General features: G+C 60.1%; 2 protein-coding genes across 2 annotated transcripts; both read right to left on the reverse strand.

Annotated features, from left to right (window-relative positions):
* Window positions 1-13483: 13483 nt before the first annotated feature.
* Window positions 13484-15122, reverse strand: LOC147374750 (ubiquitin carboxyl-terminal hydrolase 17-like protein 6). Its single transcript, XM_086394020.1, has one exon. It carries the CDS (start codon window positions 15120-15122, stop codon window positions 13521-13523), a length of 1602 nt encoding a protein of 533 aa, XP_086250146.1. The 3' UTR covers window positions 13484-13520.
* A 3012-nt stretch (window positions 15123-18134) lies between these two features.
* LOC147374751 (ubiquitin carboxyl-terminal hydrolase 17-like protein 6) lies at window positions 18135-19736 on the reverse strand. Its single transcript, XM_086373837.1, has one exon. It carries the CDS (start codon window positions 19734-19736, stop codon window positions 18135-18137), a length of 1602 nt encoding a protein of 533 aa, XP_086229963.1.
* Window positions 19737-26005: the final 6269 nt, after the last annotated feature.

Below are 26005 nucleotides of genomic sequence, written 5' to 3' on the forward strand. Positions count from 1 at the left end.
TCCGACCCAGGAGCTCTGCCGCTGGCGTCTCCTGCAGGCTGCCCGGGGTCTGTGGGGTCAGCCCCGACGGGGGCCGCTGCCCCTCCCCCAGCGCCCCCTTCCCACGCACCCTCCCGGGCGTAGAACAGGACGTAGGCGCTCTGGCTCAGGGCAGCGGTCTCGTCACAGGCGGTCACCTTGGCATCGTCCATCTTATACCATTGGCCGTTGCCCGCTCGGACGTAACAGAAGTAGTGTCCTCGCTCACAGCTCCACCCGGAGTGCACCAGCACGGCATAGAGCACGTAGCCCAGTGGCCCTGCCTTCCGCTCAGACGTGTAGGGCTGCAGGTCCAAGCACTGGGGATAGCGCACCTCCTGAGCCCTTTTGGCCCCGCTCACCGGTGTGAACCGCTTCAGCACCAGCACCAGGACCTGGGAGGTGCTGTGCAAAGTCAACCTCTTGGTGGCAGGCACCTTCCGGAGACAGACGCCACAGTCATAGGCATTGTCCGCGTCCAGCTTCTCGGGCTTCACCAGCTCTCTCAGAGCTTGCTCCACACTCTGAGCCGCCGTGATATCCAGGCTGATGTCCAGATAAGGGTCGAACGTGTCCGAGACACCGAGGCAGCGGAGACACTGGATCTGAGACCTCCAGGTCCCGCCGAAGATCTGACGGATGACGGTGGTGTCCTCGGAGGCATGGCCCGACGGCTGGGATGCACTCAAGCACCCTTGCTGCATGGCATTCAGAGTGAACACCAGAAACTCGTGGGCATCTTCCTGCTGGTGTCTGTGGAAGCCCGCCAGCAGGTCCTTGCGGGGCCGGATCACCTCTCCCGCGTGAAGGAGGGCTCGGGTCACGTGAGCTCGCATGGCACAGAGCGTGCAGGCGCTGCGGGCCGGACAGAGGGTGGCGTGCTGCTGGGACACCATCCAGCTGGCCAGGGGCGGCGTGTGGCTCAGACACTGCAGCGCCGCATTCACGTAGCAGGTGTTCCCCAGGTTCTGAAGCCCAGCCCCCACCCCCCACGGCCCCTTCCAACTCAGGGCGCCTTTCTGGCCAGGCGTCAGCCCTGCTGACCCAGGAGCCAAGTCACCCCGCTGGGGACGCCCAAGCGCCGGCGACGGCCCCTCAGGCACAGACGGTCCCCAAAGGGCATCCGCACCAGCGGCGCTGGGCCCACAACCTTGCCCTCCGGGGAAGACGTCGAAGGGAGACGGACACACACCTCCCCCGTGCTCAGAAGCAGCCCCCGGGGCTCTGCACACAAGGCCCACGAGGGTTTCCATCTCCTACCTGCAGCTGCACGCCGACGCCTCCTTCCCTCAGACGGTCCGGCTCCAGAAAAGGGCCTGGGCCCCGCCCCCTCGGGCCTTTGGGGGCTTCCCCACAGCCCCACCCCCGCACGTGCAGGCTGCTCATTGGCTGAGGCGGCCGAGGGCGTGCCCACTCCCACTCCCGCCATCCAACCACCCACACTTTTCTCGGGGAATTCCCCTTGACGAGGCCCCACACGCACTTCCGACCTGACCCCCTGGACCAAAGGGCTCGGGATGCAAGTGATTCGGGGGCATTGGGCCTTCCAGCCTTGCCCGCTAGAGATTCACTGCGGGGCTTCCGAGTTCAGCACACAAATGCCGGCTGCACAGGACTTCCGTGGGCTCACCATTCACATCCTAACACACGTGTGGAAACATATGTCTGCCCACCGAACCTCTCCCCTTTAGGGGTCTCCCGACCCCAGACCCCTGCCTGAGGACAACCCCTCCCCGGACAACAATAAACCCTTGCCTCAACTTTGCGCTCCAGCGAGGTCCTCCCCAATTTCTATGCGTTCTCACTGGACACTCTTCTAGCGTTCAGGGTCCTAGCACCAAAAGATGCCAGCAGAGTGCCACATATGCTTTTCTCCCTTCAGGGCCGTTGCTCAAGACCCAAAGCGAGCTCATTTAGAAAGGCATAGGCTTCCTGCAACTTTGGATTCATTTCTGCAGCTCCTTTTCTCTCTCCGCTGCCCTTTTTTCTTCCTTTTCCTTCTTCCTTTATCATTTACTGTTTTTTTTTTTTTCCCTGCTTGGTGTTTTTGGGTTTTATGAGTGGTTTTTTTTTTTTTTTTCCATTTATTTTTAAACTTTTTAAAAAAATTTTGTGTTCATTTTGTTATTTTTTTGTTGCTTTTATTCTCTTTCTCTCTTTTATATACACTAGTTGACTCATACAGTCGTCTTTCGAATTCCGGGGCTCAAAATGTGGTATAAATCAAGGTATAAAAAAGGTTTCCCTCCTGGAGGAGGATGACTGTTGCTTTCCTTCTCGGTGTGTGACATGTGTGTTTGTTTGCTCTCCCGTCCTGGACATTATGCTTGCCTTCCAGGACTATGGGGGTTTGACCGTCCACAGGTTTACCATAGCTGGAGTGTTGATTCCGTTGGTCCTTACTAGGAAAGAAGGGCCCTGACCCCGTTTTCTTCCTTAGCCTATTGCACCCCTCCCACCTCCCGCTCCCCCCATCCCATCCTAGGAGCCTACCGCTTTGTGCTTTATGATCCAAGTGCTCACACCCTTGCTGTCCTCTTACCTCCTTCCCATGGCACAGAGAAGCGAGATCAGCCAGGATTTTTCTCTCTTTTGCACGGATTTCGCCCAGCATAAGGCCACCTTCCCATTCCCTCTGTCCCGCCACCCCAATCGACATTCTCCTCCTCCTCCTCCTCCTCCTCCTCCTCCTCCTCCTCCTCCTCCTTCAGAGGGTGTGGATGGGGCAAGCAGTAAGTCCATTTGAGACGATGGGGCGGAGGAAAGATGCGTGGTGATGATGAGGGCGGACTGTGGGTGGCTCCGCTTCCTCGTGCAGGGCACGCTTGTTCGTGTTCTCGGGGGAGGATACTGCTCATCATTCTTTGTCCTCTCTACGTGCGGAGGGCATGGTGCGGCGTAGGTAGCCATGCGGGGGAAACAAGCCATCGGAACGTTCTCTGTGCCTTGCCACGCCGACTAGCGCAGTCAGGAGCCAGAGTTGGCCCTCGAGGTCGGAGATGTTCCATCGCAAATTCCCGGTCTGCCAAAGTTTGATGGAGGGTTTGGGGTTTGAAGCCATCAGCCAAGCCAAAGAAAGAAAAACGCAAGAGGTGGTCGATAAGGGGCCTCAGGTGCCCCTCCAGCGGGTCACGGGCCCATGAGGCAGTCGAGAAAGCAGCTAGGGGAGGACAGCTTCCCCACCGCCCCAGGCACTTTGGAGGCCGGCCGCATCTCCTCGCGTCCAGAGGCGTTTGCCCGGGGCCCAGCTGGATGAGACTGCCAGACAGGACGGGCAGAGTCGGAAGTCCAGTTGTCTTGCTATCACAATCTAGGGTAGGCTCGGGTCTTTCCTCAGTGCGGGGAGGACCTTTGCTTTCAGAAATGAACGTGGCGCGACATATCTCCACTCAGGCACCGGTGCGATGCTGGTGGAGAAGTTTCTTTGGGACTGGTTGGGTTGCCTTTCTCCCCTTGGCCTTCGTGTTGGTGCTGGTGGTGCTGGTGGTGCTGGTGGCGGTGCTCATGGCCTTGTGGATCGCTTCTCCTGTTTGGCACTTGGAGCTTCTCCAGCGTACTCCTTGCACCGGACATGGAGCCCCAGGAACCTTTGCGGACGAGCGTCGTGCCGGGGACGCGCGCATCCCCGCCTCATTCCTGCCGGACCCTCCGCCAAGTAGCACGAGGCCTCCCAAGGACAGACACCCATAAAGGCTGCTTGCCCGTCTTCTCCCCGGACGCCTCTCGACGTCTGGGCCATTTTCGAGAGCCTGACCGGCCGGAAGGAGACGGTTCATGGACCTGCACCCGCTCTTCCCTGCCCCCCGAAGGGCTCCCGAGATCTTCTCCTTGCTCGGCGGGCTGTGAGCGCTCTGTGAGGCGTCTCCAGGCCGCGTCACTCACCCGAGGCCAGCGGTGCGGCCAGGGAACGGAGACGGGGAACGAAAGGCAAACCCACACCCAAAGTCCCATCCCGAGAGGACTCTCCCACCCTCGCAGAAGTGGGAGGCCCTCGGACCGTGCCCAGGCCCGCTCATGCACCCCATCACCCCATCCTCTCCAGCGACTTCCCAGCAGAGCCAGCCCTCGAGAGCTCAGCCGCTCAGGCACGAGCCCGTCCCAAGTGAACACCGAGACCCCGGGCACACTCCAGGCCCCGCTTCTTCCCAGGAGGCTGCATCACGCACACGGCCGAGAGGAACTCGCTCCTCGTCGGAACTCTTGGTGCGTCACACAGGGCGTGCCGCACACAGCGTGTGCCTGGGCGTCTGCACGCATGTGCGTCAGAGCCGACCTACCGCCACAGCCCCAGAGACGGCCGCGGCTTCTTGTTCTTCCCCTTGGTGGCTCTGGCCCTCCCGCTGGCACAAGGGCCGTTGCCCACGTTCTTCGGCCCCGGAGGCGGGGTGTCCGTGCTGGGACGGTCGAGCCGCTCGTGCTCCTGTTGGGGCGGCGTGCGGTTTCTCCCTCCTCCGTGTTTGGACTGGTGAATCACGACCGCGCCGGCAGGCAGGGCAGACTGGACCTTCCGCAGCTCCAAGGCCGGCTTCGGTCGGCTGTGTTCTTGCAGGCGTCTCCACTGCTCTAAGCTCATCCCTTCGACCTCTGTGTCCCCCGGGGACTCCTCCGACCCAGGAGCTCTGCCGCTGGCGTCTCCTGCAGGCTGCCCGGGGTCTGTGGGGTCAGCCCCGACGGGGGCCGCTGCCCCTCCCCCAGCGCCCCCTTCCCACGCACCCTCCCGGGCGTAGAACAGGACGTAGGCGCTCTGGCTCAGGGCAGCGGTCTCGTCACAGGCGGTCACCTTGGCATCGTCCATCTTATACCATTGGCCGTTGCCCGCTCGGACGTAACAGAAGTAGTGTCCTCGCTCACAGCTCCACCCGGAGTGCACCAGCACGGCATAGAGCACGTAGCCCAGTGGCCCTGCCTTCCGCTCAGACGTGTAGGGCTGCAGGTCCAAGCACTGGGGATAGCGCACCTCCTGAGCCCTTTTGGCCCCGCTCACCGGTGTGAACCGCTTCAGCACCAGCACCAGGACCTGGGAGGTGCTGTGCAAAGTCAACCTCTTGGTGGCAGGCACCTTCCGGAGACAGACGCCACAGTCATAGGCATTGTCCGCGTCCAGCTTCTCGGGCTTCACCAGCTCTCTCAGAGCTTGCTCCACACTCTGAGCCGCCGTGATATCCAGGCTGATGTCCAGATAAGGGTCGAACGTGTCCGAGACACCGAGGCAGCGGAGACACTGGATCTGAGACCTCCAGGTCCCGCCGAAGATCTGACGGATGACGGTGGTGTCCTCGGAGGCATGGCCCGACGGCTGGGATGCACTCAAGCACCCTTGCTGCATGGCATTCAGAGTGAACACCAGAAACTCGTGGGCATCTTCCTGCTGGTGTCTGTGGAAGCCCGCCAGCAGGTCCTTGCGGGGCCGGATCACCTCTCCCGCGTGAAGGAGGGCTCGGGTCACGTGAGCTCGCATGGCACAGAGCGTGCAGGCGCTGCGGGCCGGACAGAGGGTGGCGTGCTGCTGGGACACCATCCAGCTGGCCAGGGGCGGCGTGTGGCTCAGACACTGCAGCGCCGCATTCACGTAGCAGGTGTTCCCCAGGTTCTGAAGCCCAGCCCCCACCCCCCACGGCCCCTTCCAACTCAGGGCGCCTTTCTGGCCAGGCGTCAGCCCTGCTGACCCAGGAGCCAAGTCACCCCGCTGGGGACGCCCAAGCGCCGGCGACGGCCCCTCAGGCACAGAGGGTCCCCGAAGGGCATCCGCACCAGCGGCGCTGGGCCCACAACCTTGCCCTCCGGGGAAGACGTCGAAGGGAGACGGACACACACCTCCCCCGTGCTCAGAAGCAGCCCCCGGGGCTCTGCACACAAGGCCCACGAGGGTTTCCATCTCCTACCTGCAGCTGCACGCCGACGCCTCCTTCCCTCAGACGGTCCGGCTCCAGAAAAGGGCCTGGGCCCCGCCCCCTCGGGCCTTTGGGGGCTTCCCCACAGCCCCACCCCCGCACGTGCAGGCTGCTCATTGGCTGAGGCGGCCGAGGGCGTGCCCACTCCCACTCCCGCCATCCAACCACCCACACTTTTCTCGGGGAATTCCCCTTGACGAGGCCCCACACGCACTTCCGACCTGACCCCCTGGACCAAAGGGCTCGGGATGCAAGTGATTCGGGGGCATTGGGCCTTCCAGCCTTGCCCGCTAGAGATTCACTGCGGGGCTTCCGAGTTCAGCACACAAATGCCGGCTGCACAGGACTTCCGTGGGCTCACCATTCACATCCTAACACACGTGTGGAAACATATGTCTGCCCACCGAACCTCTCCCCTTTAGGGGTCTCCCGACCCCAGACCCCTGCCTGAGGACAACCCCTCCCCGGACAACAATAAACCCTTGCCTCAACTTTGCGCTCCAGCGAGGTCCTCCCCAATTTCTATGCGTTCTCACTGGACACTCTTCTAGCGTTCAGGGTCCTAGCACCAAAAGATGCCAGCAGAGTGCCACATATGCTTTTCTCCCTTCAGGGCCGTTGCTCAAGACCCAAAGCGAGCTCATTTAGAAAGGCATAGGCTTCCTGCAACTTTGGATTCATTTCTGCAGCTCCTTTTCTCTCTCCGCTGCCCTTTTTTCTTCCTTTTCCTTCTTCCTTTATCATTTACTGTTTTTTTTTTTTTCCCTGCTTGGTGTTTTTGGGTTTTATGAGTGGTTTTTTTTTTTTTTTCCATTTATTTTTAAACTTTTTAAAAAAATTTTGTGTTCATTTTGTTATTTTTTTGTTGCTTTTATTCTCTTTCTCTCTTTTATATACACTAGTTGACTCATACAGTCGTCTTTCGAATTCCGGGGCTCAAAATGTGGTATAAATCAAGGTATAAAAAAGGTTTCCCTCCTGGAGGAGGATGACTGTTGCTTTCCTTCTCGGTGTGTGACATGTGTGTTTGTTTGCTCTCCCGTCCTGGACATTATGCTTGCCTTCCAGGACTATGGGGGTTTGACCGTCCACAGGTTTACCATAGCTGGAGTGTTGATTCCGTTGGTCCTTACTAGGAAAGAAGGGCCCTGACCCCGTTTTCTTCCTTAGCCTATTGCACCCCTCCCACCTCCCGCTCCCCCCATCCCATCCTAGGAGCCTACCGCTTTGTGCTTTATGATCCAAGTGCTCACACCCTTGCTGTCCTCTTACCTCCTTCCCATGGCACAGAGAAGCGAGATCAGCCAGGATTTTTCTCTCTTTTGCACGGATTTCGCCCAGCATAAGGCCACCTTCCCATTCCCTCTGTCCCGCCACCCCAATCGACATTCTCCTCCTCCTCCTCCTCCTCCTCCTCCTCCTCCTTCTTCAGAGGGTGTGGATGGGGCAAGCAGTAAGTCCATTTGAGACGATGGGGCGGAGGAAAGATGCGTGGTGATGATGAGGGCGGACTGTGGGTGGCTCCGCTTCCTCGTGCAGGGCACGCTTGTTCGTGTTCTCGGGGGAGGATACTGCTCATCATTCTTTGTCCTCTCTACGTGCGGAGGGCATGGTGCGGCGTAGGTAGCCATGCGGGGGAAACAAGCCATCGGAACGTTCTCTGTGCCTTGCCACGCCGACTAGCGCAGTCAGGAGCCAGAGTTGGCCCTCGAGGTCGGAGATGTTCCATCGCAAATTCCCGGTCTGCCAAAGTTTGATGGAGGGTTTGGGGTTTGAAGCCATCAGCCAAGCCAAAGAAAGAAAAACGCAAGAGGTGGTCGATAAGGGGCCTCAGGTGCCCCTCCAGCGGGTCACGGGCCCATGAGGCAGTCGAGAAAGCAGCTAGGGGAGGACAGCTTCCCCACCGCCCCAGGCACTTTGGAGGCCGGCCGCATCTCCTCGCGTCCAGAGGCGTTTGCCCGGGGCCCAGCTGGATGAGACTGCCAGACAGGACGGGCAGAGTCGGAAGTCCAGTTGTCTTGCTATCACAATCTAGGGTAGGCTCGGGTCTTTCCTCAGTGCGGGGAGGACCTTTGCTTTCAGAAATGAACGTGGCGCGACATATCTCCACTCAGGCACCGGTGCGATGCTGGTGGAGAAGTTTCTTTGGGACTGGTTGGGTTGCCTTTCTCCCCTTGGCCTTCGTGTTGGTGCTGGTGGTGCTGGTGGTGCTGGTGGCGGTGCTCATGGCCTTGTGGATCGCTTCTCCTGTTTGGCACTTGGAGCTTCTCCAGCGTACTCCTTGCACCGGACATGGAGCCCCAGGAACCTTTGCGGACGAGCGTCGTGCCGGGGACGCGCGCATCCCCGCCTCATTCCTGCCGGACCCTCCGCCAAGTAGCACGAGGCCTCCCAAGGACAGACACCCATAAAGGCTGCTTGCCCGTCTTCTCCCCGGACGCCTCTCGACGTCTGGGCCATTTTCGAGAGCCTGACCGGCCGGAAGGAGACGGTTCATGGACCTGCACCCGCTCTTCCCTGCCCCCCGAAGGGCTCCCGAGATCTTCTCCTTGCTCGGCGGGCTGTGAGCGCTCTGTGAGGCGTCTCCAGGCCGCGTCACTCACCCGAGGCCAGCGGTGCGGCCAGGGAACGGAGACGGGGAACGAAAGGCAAACCCACACCCAAAGTCCCATCCCGAGAGGACTCTCCCACCCTCGCAGAAGTGGGAGGCCCTCGGACCGTGCCCAGGCCCGCTCATGCACCCCATCACCCCATCCTCTCCAGCGACTTCCCAGCAGAGCCAGCCCTCGAGAGCTCAGCCGCTCAGGCACGAGCCCGTCCCAAGTGAACACCGAGACCCCGGGCACACTCCAGGCCCCGCTTCTTCCCAGGAGGCTGCATCACGCACACAGCCGAGAGGAACTCGCTCCTCGTCGGAACTCTTGGTGCGTCACACAGGGCGTGCCGCACACAGCGTGTGCCTGGGCGTCTGCACGCATGTGCGTCAGAGCCGACCTACCGCCATAGCCCCAGAGACGGCCGCGGCTTCTTGTTCTTCCCCTTGGTGGCTCTGGCCCTCCCGCTGGCACAAGGGCCGTTGCCGACGTTCTTCGGCCCCGGAGGCGGGGTGTCCGTGCTGGGACGGTCGAGCCGCTCGTGCTCCTGTTGGGGCGGCGTGCGGTTTCTCCCTCCTCCGTGTTTGGACTGGTGAATCACGACCGCGCCGGCAGGCAGGGCAGACTGGACCTTCCGCAGCTCCAAGGCCGGCTTCGGTCGGCTGTGTTCTTGCAGGCGTCTCCACTGCTCTAAGCTCATCCCTTCGACCTCTGTGTCCCCCGGGGACTCCTCCGACCCAGGAGCTCTGCCGCTGGCGTCTCCTGCAGGCTGCCCGGGGTCTGTGGGGTCAGCCCCGACGGGGGCCGCTGCCCCTCCCCCAGCGCCCCCTTCCCACGCACCCTCCCGGGCGTAGAACAGGACGTAGGCGCTCTGGCTCAGGGCAGCGGTCTCGTCACAGGCGGTCACCTTGGCATCGTCCATCTTATACCATTGGCCGTTGCCCGCTCGGACGTAACAGAAGTAGTGTCCTCGCTCACAGCTCCACCCGGAGTGCACCAGCACGGCATAGAGCACGTAGCCCAGTGGCCCTGCCTTCCGCTCAGACGTGTAGGGCTGCAGGTGCAAGCACTGGGGATAGCGCACCTCCTGAGCCCTTTTGGCCCCGCTCACCGGTGTGAACCGCTTCAGCACCAGCACCAGGACCTGGGAGGTGCTGTGCAAAGTCAACCTCTTGGTGGCAGGCACCTTCCGGAGACAGACGCCACAGTCATAGGCATTGTCCGCGTCCAGCTTCTCGGGCTTCACCAGCTCTCTCAGAGCTTGCTCCACACTCTGAGCCGCCGTGATATCCAGGCTGATGTCCAGATAAGGGTCGAACGTGTCCGAGACACCGAGGCAGCGGAGACACTGGATCTGAGACCTCCAGGTCCCGCCGAAGATCTGACGGATGACGGTGGTGTCCTCGGAGGCATGGCCCGACGGCTGGGATGCACTCAAGCACCCTTGCTGCATGGCATTCAGAGTGAACACCAGAAACTCGTGGGCATCTTCCTGCTGGTGTCTGTGGAAGCCCGCCAGCAGGTCCTTGCGGGGCCGGATCACCTCTCCCGCGTGAAGGAGGGCTCGGGTCACGTGAGCTCGCATGGCACAGAGCGTGCAGGCGCTGCGGGCCGGACAGAGGGTGGCGTGCTGCTGGGACACCATCCAGCTGGCCAGGGGCGGCGTGTGGCTCAGACACTGCAGCGCCGCATTCACGTAGCAGGTGTTCCCCAGGTTCTGAAGCCCAGCCCCCACCCCCCACGGCCCCTTCCAACTCAGGGCGCCTTTCTGGCCAGGCGTCAGCCCTGCTGACCCAGGAGCCAAGTCACCCCGCTGGGGACGCCCAAGCGCCGGCGACGGCCCCTCAGGCACAGACGGTCCCCGAAGGGCATCCGCACCAGCGGCGCTGGGCCCACAACCTTGCCCTCCGGGGAAGACGTCGAAGGGAGACGGACACACACCTCCCCCGTGCTCAGAAGCAGCCCCCGGGGCTCTGCACACAAGGCCCACGAGGGTTTCCATCTCCTACCTGCAGCTGCACGCCGACGCCTCCTTCCCTCAGACGGTCCGGCTCCAGAAAAGGGCCTGGGCCCCGCCCCCTCGGGCCTTTGGGGGCTTCCCCACAGCCCCACCCCCGCACGTGCAGGCTCCTCATTGGCTGAGGCGGCCGAGGGCGTGCCCACTCCCACTCCCGCCATCCAACCACCCACACTTTTCTCGGGGAATTCCCCTTGACGAGGCCCCACACGCACTTCCGACCTGACCCCCTGGACCAAAGGGCTCGGGATGCAAGTGATTCGGGGGCATTGGGCCTTCCAGCCTTGCCCGCTAGAGATTCACTGCGGGGCTTCCGAGTTCAGCACACAAATGCCGGCTGCACAGGACTTCCGTGGGCTCACCATTCACATCCTAACACACGTGTGGAAACATATGTCTGCCCACCGAACCTCTCCCCTTTAGGGGTCTCCCGACCCCAGACCCCTGCCTGAGGACAACCCCTCCCCGGACAACAATAAACCCTTGCCTCAACTTTGCGCTCCAGCGAGGTCCTCCCCAATTTCTATGCGTTCTCACTGGACACTCTTCTAGCGTTCAGGGTCCTAGCACCAAAAGATGCCAGCAGAGTGCCACATATGCTTTTCTCCCTTCAGGGCCGTTGCTCAAGACCCAAAGCGAGCTCATTTAGAAAGGCATAGGCTTCCTGCAACTTTGGATTCATTTCTGCAGCTCCTTTTCTCTCTCCGCTGCCCTTTTTTCTTCCTTTTCCTTCTTCCTTTATCATTTACTGTTTTTTTTTTTCCCTGCTTGGTGTTTTTGGGTTTTATGAGTGGTGTTTTTTTTTTTTTTTTTCCATTTATTTTTAAACTTTTTAAAAAAATTTTGTGTTCATTTTGTTATTTTTTTGTTGCTTTTATTCTCTTTCTCTCTTTTATATACACTAGTTGACTCATACAGTCGTCTTTCGAATTCCGGGGCTCAAAATGTGGTATAAATCAAGGTATAAAAAAGGTTTCCCTCCTGGAGGAGGATGACTGTTGCTTTCCTTCTCGGTGTGTGACATGTGTGTTTGTTTGCTCTCCCGTCCTGGACATTATGCTTGCCTTCCAGGACTATGGGGGTTTGACCGTCCACAGGTTTACCATAGCTGGAGTGTTGATTCCGTTGGTCCTTACTAGGAAAGAAGGGCCCTGACCCCGTTTTCTTCCTTAGCCTATTGCACCCCTCCCACCTCCCGCTCCCCCCATCCCATCCTAGGAGCCTACCGCTTTGTGCTTTATGATCCAAGTGCTCACACCCTTGCTGTCCTCTTACCTCCTTCCCATGGCACAGAGAAGCGAGATCAGCCAGGATTTTTCTCTCTTTTGCACGGATTTCGCCCAGCATAAGGCCACCTTCCCATTCCCTCTGTCCCGCCACCCCAATCGACATTCTCCTCCTCCTCCTCCTCCTCCTCCTCCTCCTCCTCCTTCTTCAGAGGGTGTGGATGGGGCAAGCAGTAAGTCCATTTGAGACGATGGGGCGGAGGAAAGATGCGTGGTGATGATGAGGGCGGACTGTGGGTGGCTCCGCTTCCTCGTGCAGGGCACGCTTGTTCGTGTTCTCGGGGGAGGATACTGCTCATCATTCTTTGTCCTCTCTACGTGCGGAGGGCATGGTGCGGCGTAGGTAGCCATGCGGGGGAAACAAGCCATCGGAACGTTCTCTGTGCCTTGCCACGCCGACTAGCGCAGTCAGGAGCCAGAGTTGGCCCTCGAGGTCGGAGATGTTCCATCGCAAATTCCCGGTCTGCCAAAGTTTGATGGAGGGTTTGGGGTTTGAAGCCATCAGCCAAGCCAAAGAAAGAAAAACGCAAGAGGTGGTCGATAAGGGGCCTCAGGTGCCCCTCCAGCGGGTCACGGGCCCATGAGGCAGTCGAGAAAGCAGCTAGGGGAGGACAGCTTCCCCACCGCCCCAGGCACTTTGGAGGCCGGCCGCATCTCCTCGCGTCCAGAGGCGTTTGCCCGGGGCCCAGCTGGATGAGACTGCCAGACAGGACGGGCAGAGTCGGAAGTCCAGTTGTCTTGCTATCACAATCTAGGGTAGGCTCGGGTCTTTCCTCAGTGCGGGGAGGACCTTTGCTTTCAGAAATGAACGTGGCGCGACATATCTCCACTCAGGCACCGGTGCGATGCTGGTGGAGAAGTTTCTTTGGGACTGGTTGGGTTGCCTTTCTCCCCTTGGCCTTCGTGTTGGTGCTGGTGGTGCTGGTGGTGCTGGTGGCGGTGCTCATGGCCTTGTGGATCGCTTCTCCTGTTTGGCACTTGGAGCTTCTCCAGCGTACTCCTTGCACCGGACATGGAGCCCCAGGGACCTTTGCGGACGAGCGTCGTGCCGGGGACGCGCGCATCCCCGCCTCATTCCTGCCGGACCCTCCGCCAAGTAGCACGAGGCCTCCCAAGGACAGACACCCATAAAGGCTGCTTGCCCGTCTTCTCCCCGGACGCCTCTCGACGTCTGGGCCATTTTCGAGAGCCTGACCGGCCGGAAGGAGACGGTTCATGGACCTGCACCCGCTCTTCCCTGCCCCCCGAAGGGCTCCCGAGATCTTCTCCTTGCTCGGCGGGCTGTGAGCGCTCTGTGAGGCGTCTCCAGGCCGCGTCACTCACCCGAGGCCAGCGGTGCGGCCAGGGAACGGAGACGGGGAACGAAAGGCAAACCCACACCCAAAGTCCCATCCCGAGAGGACTCTCCCACCCTCGCAGAAGTGGGAGGCCCTCGGACCGTGCCCAGGCCCGCTCATGCACCCCATCACCCCATCCTCTCCAGCGACTTCCCAGCAGAGCCAGCCCTCGAGAGCTCAGCCGCTCAGGCACGAGCCCGTCCCAAGTGAACACCGAGACCCCGGGCACACTCCAGGCCCCGCTTCTTCCCAGGAGGCTGCATCACGCACACGGCCGAGAGGAACTCGCTCCTCGTCGGAACTCTTGGTGCGTCACACAGGGCGTGCCGCACACAGCGTGTGCCTGGGCGTCTGCACGCATGTGCGTCAGAGCCGACCTACCGCCACAGCCCCAGAGACGGCCGCGGCTTCTTGTTCTTCCCCTTGGTGGCTCTGGCCCTCCCGCTGGCACAAGGGCCGTTGCCCACGTTCTTCGGCCCCGGAGGCGGGGTGTCCGTGCTGGGACGGTCGAGCCGCTCGTGCTCCTGTTGGGGCGGCGTGCGGTTTCTCCCTCCTCCGTGTTTGGACTGGTGAATCACGACCGCGCCGGCAGGCAGGGCAGACTGGACCTTCCGCAGCTCCAAGGCCGGCTTCGGTCGGCTGTGTTCTTGCAGGCGTCTCCACTGCTCTAAGCTCATCCCTTCGACCTCTGTGTCCCCCGGGGACTCCTCCGACCCAGGAGCTCTGCCGCTGGCGTCTCCTGCAGGCTGCCCGGGGTCTGTGGGGTCAGCCCCGACGGGGGCCGCTGCCCCTCCCCCAGCGCCCCCTTCCCACGCACCCTCCCGGGCGTAGAACAGGACGTAGGCGCTCTGGCTCAGGGCAGCGGTCTCGTCACAGGCGGTCACCTTGGCATCGTCCATCTTATACCATTGGCCGTTGCCCGCTCGGACGTAACAGAAGTAGTGTCCTCGCTCACAGCTCCACCCGGAGTGCACCAGCACGGCATAGAGCACGTAGCCCAGTGGCCCTGCCTTCCGCTCAGACGTGTAGGGCTGCAGGTGCAAGCACTGGGGATAGCGCACCTCCTGAGCCCTTTTGGCCCCGCTCACCGGTGTGAACCGCTTCAGCACCAGCACCAGGACCTGGGAGGTGCTGTGCAAAGTCAACCTCTTGGTGGCAGGCACCTTCCGGAGACAGACGCCACAGTCATAGGCATTGTCCGCGTCCAGCTTCTCGGGCTTCACCAGCTCTCTCAGAGCTTGCTCCACACTCTGAGCCGCCGTGATATCCAGGCTGATGTCCAGATAAGGGTCGAACGTGTCCGAGACACCGAGGCAGCGGAGACACTGGATCTGAGACCTCCAGGTCCCGCCGAAGATCTGACGGATGACGGTGGTGTCCTCGGAGGCATGGCCCGACGGCTGGGATGCACTCAAGCACCCTTGCTGCATGGCATTCAGAGTGAACACCAGAAACTCGTGGGCATCTTCCTGCTGGTGTCTGTGGAAGCCCGCCAGCAGGTCCTTGCGGGGCCGGATCACCTCTCCCGCGTGAAGGAGGGCTCGGGTCACGTGAGCTCGCATGGCACAGAGCGTGCAGGCGCTGCGGGCCGGACAGAGGGTGGCGTGCTGCTGGGACACCATCCAGCTGGCCAGGGGCGGCGTGTGGCTCAGACACTGCAGCGCCGCATTCACGTAGCAGGTGTTCCCCAGGTTCTGAAGCCCAGCCCCCACCCCCCACGGCCCCTTCCAACTCAGGGCGCCTTTCTGGCCAGGCGTCAGCCCTGCTGACCCAGGAGCCAAGTCACCCCGCTGGGGACGCCCAAGCGCCGGCGACGGCCCCTCAGGCACAGAGGGTCCCCGAAGGGCATCCGCACCAGCGGCGCTGGGCCCACAACCTTGCCCTCCGGGGAAGACGTCGAAGGGAGACGGACACACACCTCCCCCGTGCTCAGAAGCAGCCCCCGGGGCTCTGCACACAAGGCCCACGAGGGTTTCCATCTCCTACCTGCAGCTGCACGCCGACGCCTCCTTCCCTCAGAGGGTCCGGCTCCAGAAAAGGGCCTGGGCCCCGCCCCCTCGGGCCTTTGGGGGCTTCCCCACAGCCCCACCCCCGCACGTGCAGGCTCCTCATTGGCTGAGGCGGCCGAGGGCGTGCCCACTCCCACTCCCGCCATCCAACCACCCACACTTTTCTCGGGGAATTCCCCTTGACGAGGCCCCACACGCACTTCCGACCTGACCCCCTGGACCAAAGGGCTCGGGATGCAAGTGATTCGGGGGCATTGGGCCTTCCAGCCTTGCCCGCTAGAGATTCACTGCGGGGCTTCCGAGTTCAGCACACAAATGCCGGCTGCACAGGACTTCCGTGGGCTCACCATTCACATCCTAACACACGTGTGGAAACATATGTCTGCCCACCGAACCTCTCCCCTTTAGGGGTCTCCCGACCCCAGACCCCTGCCTGAGGACAACCCCTCCCCGGACAACAATAAACCCTTGCCTCAACTTTGCGCTCCAGCGAGGTCCTCCCCAATTTCTATGCGTTCTCACTGGACACTCTTCTAGCGTTCAGGGTCCTAGCACCAAAAGATGCCAGCAGAGTGCCACATATGCTTTTCTCCCTTCAGGGCCGTTGCTCAAGACCCAAAGCGAGCTCATTTAGAAAGGCATAGGCTTCCTGCAACTTTGGATTCATTTCTGCAGCTCCTTTTCTCTCTCCGCTGCCCGTTTTTCTTCCTTTTCCTTCTTCCTTTATCATTTACTGTTTTTTTTTTTCCCTGCTTGGTGTTTTTGGGTTTTATGAGTGGTGTTTTTTTTTTTTTTTTTCCATTTATTTTTAAACTTTTTAAAAAAATTTTGTGTTCATTTTGTTATTTTTTTGTTGCTTTTATTCTCTTTCTCTCTTTTATATACACTAGTTGACTCATACAGTCGTCTTTCGAATTCCGGGGCTCAAAATGTGGTATAAATCAAGGTATAAAAAAGGTTTCCCTCCTGGAGGAGGATGACTGTTGCTTTCCTTCTCGGTGTGTGACATGTGTGTTTGTTTGCTCTCCCGTCCTGGACATTATGCTTGCCTTCCAGGACTATGGGGGTTTGACCGTCCACAGGTTTACCATAGCTGGAGTGTTGATTCCGTTGGTCCTTACTAGGAAAGAAGGGCCCTGACCCCGTTTTCTTCCTTAGCCTATTGCACCCCTCCCACCTCCCGCTCCCCCCATCCCATCCTAGGAGCCTACCGCTTTGTGCTTTATGATCCAAGTGCTCACACCCTTGCTGTCCTCTTACCTCCTTCCCATGGCACAGAGAAGCGAGATCAGCCAGGATTTTTCTCTCTTTTGCACGGATTTCGCCCAGCATAAGGCCACCTTCCCATTCCCTCTGTCCCGCCACCCCAATCGACATTCTCCTCCTCCTCCTCCTCCTCCTCCTCCTCCTCCTTCTTCAGAGGGTGTGGATGGGGCAAGCAGTAAGTCCATTTGAGACGATGGGGCGGAGGAAAGATGCGTGGTGATGATGAGGGCGGACTGTGGGTGGCTCCGCTTCCTCGTGCAGGGCACGCTTGTTCGTGTTCTCGGGGGAGGATACTGCTCATCATTCTTTGTCCTCTCTACGTGCGGAGGGCATGGTGCGGCGTAGGTAGCCATGCGGGGGAAACAAGCCATCGGAACGTTCTCTGTGCCTTGCCACGCCGACTAGCGCAGTCAGGAGCCAGAGTTGGCCCTCGAGGTCGGAGATGTTCCATCGCAAATTCCCGGTCTGCCAAAGTTTGATGGAGGGTTTGGGGTTTGAAGCCATCAGCCAAGCCAAAGAAAGAAAAACGCAAGAGGTGGTCGATAAGGGGCCTCAGGTGCCCCTCCAGCGGGTCACGGGCCCATGAGGCAGTCGAGAAAGCAGCTAGGGGAGGACAGCTTCCCCACCGCCCCAGGCACTTTGGAGGCCGGCCGCATCTCCTCGCGTCCAGAGGCGTTTGCCCGGGGCCCAGCTGGATGAGACTGCCAGACAGGACGGGCAGAGTCGGAAGTCCAGTTGTCTTGCTATCACAATCTAGGGTAGGCTCGGGTCTTTCCTCAGTGCGGGGAGGACCTTTGCTTTCAGAAATGAACGTGGCGCGACATATCTCCACTCAGGCACCGGTGCGATGCTGGTGGAGAAGTTTCTTTGGGACTGGTTGGGTTGCCTTTCTCCCCTTGGCCTTCGTGTTGGTGCTGGTGGTGCTGGTGGTGCTGGTGGCGGTGCTCATGGCCTTGTGGATCGCTTCTCCTGTTTGGCACTTGGAGCTTCTCCAGCGTACTCCTTGCACCGGACATGGAGCCCCAGGGACCTTTGCGGACGAGCGTCGTGCCGGGGACGCGCGCATCCCCGCCTCATTCCTGCCGGACCCTCCGCCAAGTAGCACGAGGCCTCCCAAGGACAGACACCCATAAAGGCTGCTTGCCCGTCTTCTCCCCGGACGCCTCTCGACGTCTGGGCCATTTTCGAGAGCCTGACCGGCCGGAAGGAGACGGTTCATGGACCTGCACCCGCTCTTCCCTGCCCCCCGAAGGGCTCCCGAGATCTTCTCCTTGCTCGGCGGGCTGTGAGCGCTCTGTGAGGCGTCTCCAGGCCGCGTCACTCACCCGAGGCCAGCGGTGCGGCCAGGGAACGGAGACGGGGAACGAAAGGCAAACCCACACCCAAAGTCCCATCCCGAGAGGACTCTCCCACCCTCGCAGAAGTGGGAGGCCCTCGGACCGTGCCCAGGCCCGCTCATGCACCCCATCACCCCATCCTCTCCAGCGACTTCCCAGCAGAGCCAGCCCTCGAGAGCTCAGCCGCTCAGGCACGAGCCCGTCCCAAGTGAACACCGAGACCCCGGGCACACTCCAGGCCCCGCTTCTTCCCAGGAGGCTGCATCACGCACACGGCCGAGAGGAACTCGCTCCTCGTCGGAACTCTTGGTGCGTCACACAGGGCGTGCCGCACACAGCGTGTGCCTGGGCGTCTGCACGCATGTGCGTCAGAGCCGACCTACCGCCACAGCCCCAGAGACGGCCGCGGCTTCTTGTTCTTCCCCTTGGTGGCTCTGGCCCTCCCGCTGGCACAAGGGCCGTTGCCGACGTTCTTCGGCCCCGGAGGCGGGGTGTCCGTGCTGGGACGGTCGAGCCGCTCGTGCTCCTGTTGGGGCGGCGTGCGGTTTCTCCCTCCTCCGTGTTTGGACTGGTGAATCACGACCGCGCCGGCAGGCAGGGCAGACTGGACCTTCCGCAGCTCCAAGGCCGGCTTCGGTCGGCTGTGTTCTTGCAGGCGTCTCCACTGCTCTAAGCTCATCCCTTCGACCTCTGTGTCCCCCGGGGACTCCTCCGACCCAGGAGCTCTGCCGCTGGCGTCTCCTGCAGGCTGCCCGGGGTCTGTGGGGTCAGCCCCGACGGGGGCCGCTGCCCCTCCCCCAGCGCCCCCTTCCCACGCACCCTCCCGGGCGTAGAACAGGACGTAGGCGCTCTGGCTCAGGGCAGCGGTCTCGTCACAGGCGGTCACCTTGGCATCGTCCATCTTATACCATTGGCCGTTGCCCGCTCGGACGTAACAGAAGTAGTGTCCTCGCTCACAGCTCCACCCGGAGTGCACCAGCACGGCATAGAGCACGTAGCCCAGTGGCCCTGCCTTCCGCTCAGACGTGTAGGGCTGCAGGTCCAAGCACTGGGGATAGCGCACCTCCTGAGCCCTTTTGGCCCCGCTCACCGGTGTGAACCGCTTCAGCACCAGCACCAGGACCTGGGAGGTGCTGTGCAAAGTCAACCTCTTGGTGGCAGGCACCTTCCGGAGACAGACGCCACAGTCATAGGCATTGTCCGCGTCCAGCTTCTCGGGCTTCACCAGCTCTCTCAGAGCTTGCTCCACACTCTGAGCCGCCGTGATATCCAGGCTGATGTCCAGATAAGGGTCGAACGTGTCTGAGACACCGAGGCAGCGGAGACACTGGATCTGAGACCTCCAGGTCCCGCCGAAGATCTGACGGATGACGGTGGTGTCCTCGGAGGCATGGCCCGACGGCTGGGATGCACTCAAGCACCCTTGCTGCATGGCATTCAGAGTGAACACCAGAAACTCGTGGGCATCTTCCTGCTGGTGTCTGTGGAAGCCCGCCAGCAGGTCCTTGCGGGGCCGGATCACCTCTCCCGCGTGAAGGAGGGCTCGGGTCACGTGAGCTCGCATGGCACAGAGCGTGCAGGCGCTGCGGGCCGGACAGAGGGTGGCGTGCTGCTGGGACACCATCCAGCTGGCCAGGGGCGGCGTGTGGCTCAGACACTGCAGCGCCGCATTCACGTAGCAGGTGTTCCCCAGGTTCTGAAGCCCAGCCCCCACCCCCCACGGCCCCTTCCAACTCAGGGCGCCTTTCTGGCCAGGCGTCAGCCCTGCTGACCCAGGAGCCAAGTCACCCCGCTGGGGACGCCCAAGCACCGGCGACGGCCCCTCAGGCACAGAGGGTCCCCGAAGGGCATCCGCACCAGCGGCGCTGGGCCCACAACCTTGCCCTCCGGGGAAGACGTCGAAGGGAGACGGACACACACCTCCCCCGTGCTCAGAAGCAGCCCCCGGGGCTCTGCACACAAGGCCCACGAGGGTTTCCATCTCCTACCTGCAGCTGCACGCCGACGCCTCCTTCCCTCAGACGGTCCGGCTCCAGAAAAGGGCCTGGGCCCCGCCCCCTCGGGCCTTTGGGGGCTTCCCCACAGCCCCACCCCCGCACGTGCAGGCTCCTCATTGGCTGAGGCGGCCGAGGGCGTGCCCACTCCCACTCCCGCCATCCAACCACCCACACTTTTCTCGGGGAATTCCCCTTGACGAGGCCCCACACGCACTTCCGACCTGACCCCCTGGACCAAAGGGCTCGGGATGCAAGTGATTCGGGGGCATTGGGCCTTCCAGCCTTGCCCGCTAGAGATTCACTGCGGGGCTTCCGAGTTCAGCACACAAATGCCGGCTGCACAGGACTTCCGTGGGCTCACCATTCACATCCTAACACACGTGTGGAAACATATGTCTGCCCACCGAACCTCTCCCCTTTAGGGGTCTCCCGACCCCAGACCCCTGCCTGAGGACAACCCCTCCCCGGACAACAATAAACCCTTGCCTCAACTTTGCGCTCCAGCGAGGTCCTCCCCAATTTCTATGCGTTCTCACTGGACACTCTTCTAGCGTTCAGGGTCCTAGCACCAAAAGATGCCAGCAGAGTGCCACATATGCTTTTCTCCCTTCAGGGCCGTTGCTCAAGACCCAAAGCGAGCTCATTTAGAAAGGCATAGGCTTCCTGCAACTTTGGATTCATTTCTGCAGCTCCTTTTCTCTCTCCGCTGCCCGTTTTTCTTCCTTTTCCTTCTTCCTTTATCATTTACTGTTTTTTTTTTTTCCCTGCTTGGTGTTTTTGGGTTTTATGAGTGGTGTTTTTTTTTTTTTTTCCATTTATTTTTAAACTTTTTAAAAAAATTTTGTGTTCATTTTGTTATTTTTTTGTTGCTTTTATTCTCTTTCTCTCTTTTATATACACTAGTTGACTCATACAGTCGTCTTTCGAATTCCGGGGCTCAAAATGTGGTATAAATCAAGGTATAAAAAAGGTTTCCCTCCTGGAGGAGGATGACTGTTGCTTTCCTTCTCGGTGTGTGACATGTGTGTTTGTTTGCTCTCCCGTCCTGGACATTATGCTTGCCTTCCAGGACTATGGGGGTTTGACCGTCCACAGGTTTACCATAGCTGGAGTGTTGATTCCGTTGGTCCTTACTAGGAAAGAAGGGCCCTGACCCCGTTTTCTTCCTTAGCCTATTGCACCCCTCCCACCTCCCGCTCCCCCCATCCCATCCTAGGAGCCTACCGCTTTGTGCTTTATGATCCAAGTGCTCACACCCTTGCTGTCCTCTTACCTCCTTCCCATGGCACAGAGAAGCGAGATCAGCCAGGATTTTTCTCTCTTTTGCACGGATTTCGCCCAGCATAAGGCCACCTTCCCATTCCCTCTGTCCCGCCACCCCAATCGACATTCTCCTCCTCCTCCTCCTCCTCCTCCTCCTCCTCCTTCTTCAGAGGGTGTGGATGGGGCAAGCAGTAAGTCCATTTGAGACGATGGGGCGGAGGAAAGATGCGTGGTGATGATGAGGGCGGACTGTGGGTGGCTCCGCTTCCTCGTGCAGGGCACGCTTGTTCGTGTTCTCGGGGGAGGATACTGCTCATCATTCTTTGTCCTCTCTACGTGCGGAGGGCATGGTGCGGCGTAGGTAGCCATGCGGGGGAAACAAGCCATCGGAACGTTCTCTGTGCCTTGCCACGCCGACTAGCGCAGTCAGGAGCCAGAGTTGGCCCTCGAGGTCGGAGATGTTCCATCGCAAATTCCCGGTCTGCCAAAGTTTGATGGAGGGTTTGGGGTTTGAAGCCATCAGCCAAGCCAAAGAAAGAAAAACGCAAGAGGTGGTCGATAAGGGGCCTCAGGTGCCCCTCCAGCGGGTCACGGGCCCATGAGGCAGTCGAGAAAGCAGCTAGGGGAGGACAGCTTCCCCACCGCCCCAGGCACTTTGGAGGCCGGCCGCATCTCCTCGCGTCCAGAGGCGTTTGCCCGGGGCCCAGCTGGATGAGACTGCCAGACAGGACGGGCAGAGTCGGAAGTCCAGTTGTCTTGCTATCACAATCTAGGGTAGGCTCGGGTCTTTCCTCAGTGCGGGGAGGACCTTTGCTTTCAGAAATGAACGTGGCGCGACATATCTCCACTCAGGCACCGGTGCGATGCTGGTGGAGAAGTTTCTTTGGGACTGGTTGGGTTGCCTTTCTCCCCTTGGCCTTCGTGTTGGTGCTGGTGGTGCTGGTGGTGCTGGTGGCGGTGCTCATGGCCTTGTGGATCGCTTCTCCTGTTTGGCACTTGGAGCTTCTCCAGCGTACTCCTTGCACCGGACATGGAGCCCCAGGGACCTTTGCGGACGAGCGTCGTGCCGGGGACGCGCGCATCCCCGCCTCATTCCTGCCGGACCCTCCGCCAAGTAGCACGAGGCCTCCCAAGGACAGACACCCATAAAGGCTGCTTGCCCGTCTTCTCCCCGGACGCCTCTCGACGTCTGGGCCATTTTCGAGAGCCTGACCGGCCGGAAGGAGACGGTTCATGGACCTGCACCCGCTCTTCCCTGCCCCCCGAAGGGCTCCCGAGATCTTCTCCTTGCTCGGCGGGCTGTGAGCGCTCTGTGAGGCGTCTCCAGGCCGCGTCACTCACCCGAGGCCAGCGGTGCGGCCAGGGAACGGAGACGGGGAACGAAAGGCAAACCCACACCCAAAGTCCCATCCCGAGAGGACTCTCCCACCCTCGCAGAAGTGGGAGGCCCTCGGACCGTGCCCAGGCCCGCTCATGCACCCCATCACCCCATCCTCTCCAGCGACTTCCCAGCAGAGCCAGCCCTCGAGAGCTCAGCCGCTCAGGCACGAGCCCGTCCCAAGTGAACACCGAGACCCCGGGCACACTCCAGGCCCCGCTTCTTCCCAGGAGGCTGCATCACGCACACGGCCGAGAGGAACTCGCTCCTCGTCGGAACTCTTGGTGCGTCACACAGGGCGTGCCGCACACAGCGTGTGCCTGGGCGTCTGCACGCATGTGCGTCAGAGCCGACCTACCGCCACAGCCCCAGAGACGGCCGCGGCTTCTTGTTCTTCCCCTTGGTGGCTCTGGCCCTCCCGCTGGCACAAGGGCCGTTGCCCACGTTCTTCGGCCCCGGAGGCGGGGTGTCCGTGCTGGGACGGTCGAGCCGCTCGTGCTCCTGTTGGGGCGGCGTGCGGTTTCTCCCTCCTCCGGGTTTGGACTGGTGAATCACGACCGCGCCGGCAGGCAGGGCAGACTGGACCTTCCGCAGCTCCAAGGCCGGCTTCGGTCGGCTGTGTCCTTGCAGGCGTCTCCACTGCTCTAAGCTCATCCCTTCGACCTCTGTGTCCCCCGGGGACTCCTCCGACCCAGGAGCTCTGCCGCTGGCGTCTCCTGCAGGCTGCCCGGGGTCTGTGGAGTCAGCCCTCAGGAGGGCCGCTGACCTTCCCCCAGCACCCCCTTTCCACGCACCCTCCCGGGAGTAGAACAGGACGTAGGCGCTCTGGCTCAGGGCAGCGGTCTCGTCACAGGCGTTCACCTTGCCATCGTCCATCTTATAACATTGGTCGTTGCCCTCTCAGACCTAACAAAAGTTGTGGCCTCGCTCACAGTTCCTCACAGGAACATAGTATTTTCAGTACTCTCTGCCTGAATTTTTCTTGAGAAATATAAAATTTTAGCAAATTTTTCCCAATGAAATAAATCTTTTTTAAGTAATATAAATCTGGCCATATTAGTCTCAATAATCTCAGAATAAACACAAGGACATCAAATATTTATTCATAATTAAAATTTTTTAAAGAATCAGGTCATTTACATGATATTACATCTGCATGACACATTGACATGTTTGATTCCAGAGTTGCATTTTCCCTTAGGATCAGGTGGTTGCTTTAGCCCCTCCTTTGTGTGTGTGTGTGTGTTTGTGTGGCTTGAATGATTTCATGCTTCCCTATTCTTGCCACCCTGGTGTTGCTTAGAGACCCTGGATATTTTATGAGAGCAATGGCCACACCACACTAAGAGGCCTAACCCTGTCTCTGTCTTGTGTCTTCAGGAGCTCAATGCATACAAAACGTGTATGAAAGGTCCAGATGTGAAAGCTCAGGCTTCCAGTTGATTCACACCTCCTATGTAAAGGGAATGGCCTTCTTCTACCCTCATGGGCATAATTGGGGCCAGATGTGAGGACAAAGTGTGCGATGGGTTCAGGTGCAAAAAGTCAGTTATCCCCTTGCTTCATACCTGTGGTGCAAAGGGAAAATCCTTCCTTTGGGAAAACAGCTCAGAGCTCATAGAGACAAGGGCTGCCCCCTGCAGAGTGGGGCCAGTAGCCTCTGGTGGGGAAGACTGGGGTGATGACTGACTGGCTGGGGGCTCCCAGGATGAGGCAAGAGGCTGAGGAGCCCAAGTCTGCAGAGCCAAGGTCATACAAACCCCTCCTTGGATTTGCTTCTGTCTGAGTGGAGCAGTGACTTTAAGGGGCTAGGATGCCAGCTGCCTGCCTGGAGGCCACAGGAGGAGGAGGCAGAAAAGCAGGCGGTGTGGCTCCTTTTGATTTCTGAAGACACTTCTTTCTGGCACCAGGTGCCAAGCTATGCGAAAGATTGTATTTTTTTATAAAACTGCTTTAGCTGTTCTAATTCATTTGCCTTTCCATCTCGGTTCATTTAAAGATAAATGTACAAATGTATATATTTTTTCTTTAACACCAGTGGAAATCCTATAACTTGGCTATTTTTATCCAACAATTCATCATACAGATCTTTCCAAGTCAGTACCGACACAAATTTCCTTCCTAGATCCCTCTTAATGGCTGTTTCCTGAATGTTCTGTTTTTATACTGAGTGATACTAATATCAACAATCTTAGTACACAGGTATTTGCACAAATGTCCCTCCCACGCTGAGTTGTTATCATTGGACCTTCCGTGTGGAATATGAAAAGGTGGATTTATGGCTGTTTATCATTCATTTCTTTGATAGCTTCTGGACTTTTTTTTTTTTTTAATGTTGTATCATGATTCCATTCTTTTTATTCCACAGAATAAAAATCATTCATACATGTTTTTACCCAATCATTTCGTGGTTTCAGTTTTACAGTCCCCACAGTCTAAGTTTCACTAAATTCCTAAGTCTGCCCGGGAGCAGGGATCTGCCCTCTGGGCCGCCTGGGTCCGAGCCTCGGGAATCGCTGAGGAGCGCGCCTTCTCCCGCAGCTGCCCGGGGAGGTCTTCCCAGCTCCCGTCCTCCCGTCTGTTGTCTGGGTCTCCGCGCCCTGCCGGGCCGCCGGGCCGCCGGGCCGGAAGCCGGCTCCCAGCCCGCCTGTCCCGGGCGTAAGAACGGCCCCCGCTGCGCTCTGGCGTCCCAAGGGTAGGGGTCCCCCCGGGGCCGTGTGCGCCGCCCGTCGGGAGCCACCCAGCGGCCGCCGTGAGCCGGTCCCTTCCTGGGGAACGTTGGCGACTCCCGCGAAGGCTGCGGTTCGGCCACCAAGCCCGGGGCAGAGCTCCAGAGGCCGGGGTGACAGCGGCAACGTTCCCGGTGTCATGAGACCCGGGAAGAGCCTGCTGTTGCCGGAGATTCGGGCTGCAGGTCGGCGGACAGGGCGGGCGGCGTCGGTCGGTGTCCGTCGGTGTCGGTCGGTGTCGCTGCCCGGCCCGGTGGACCAGCGCGCCGCGGGGTCCCTTCTGCCCGCGGGCACCGCCGGGGCAGCTGAGCGCGAGCAGGAAAGGGCATGGCGCCGGCGTCCGCGGGGTTACAGCCTCTCGATGTTTCCCACTCGCCCGGAGGTGCGGACCACACGGATGCACGCAGACATGTCCAGTCTTCCCAGCCTCCCCCATGGACACCGATAGTCCCGATTCACAAACGTGTGTCCTCTCCCCGGAGACGGCCGGCCCTGGTGTCCAGAACAGGAGGCACCGCAAGGGACCACGGGCCGCCCGTCCTCCTCCCCAAAGGGCGCCCGGAAGCGCTTCCTTGCCACCTTGGGGGAACGGTCGTCCCGCTGCCTTCGCGGCGCTGAGGCTGCTCCCAGGCGGCCTCGGTTCCCGGTGACGTGCTCAGGACTCCGCAGATGGGTTTCCTGCGGGTCGGGCTGCATCTATTCGAGGGGCGCCCGGCGTCCCTTCTATTCTCCTCGGGCTCAGGAGTGGAAAGGATGGTGTCTGTGTGGAGGCGCTGTGTTTCCCGGGTATGAGACGCGGATACATCTGTGTGAGGATCACAAAGCCGACAGATTGGTGGCTACTGTGGCGAGGTCGACCAGATGGCCTGATTCTTGTTAATAT

This window comes from Bos grunniens, chromosome 3 (assembly GCF_055505025.1).
Source record: "Bos grunniens cultivar Pamir isolate PY7600 chromosome 3, Bosgru_T2T1.0, whole genome shotgun sequence".
Taxonomy (NCBI): Eukaryota; Metazoa; Chordata; class Mammalia; order Artiodactyla; family Bovidae; genus Bos; species Bos grunniens.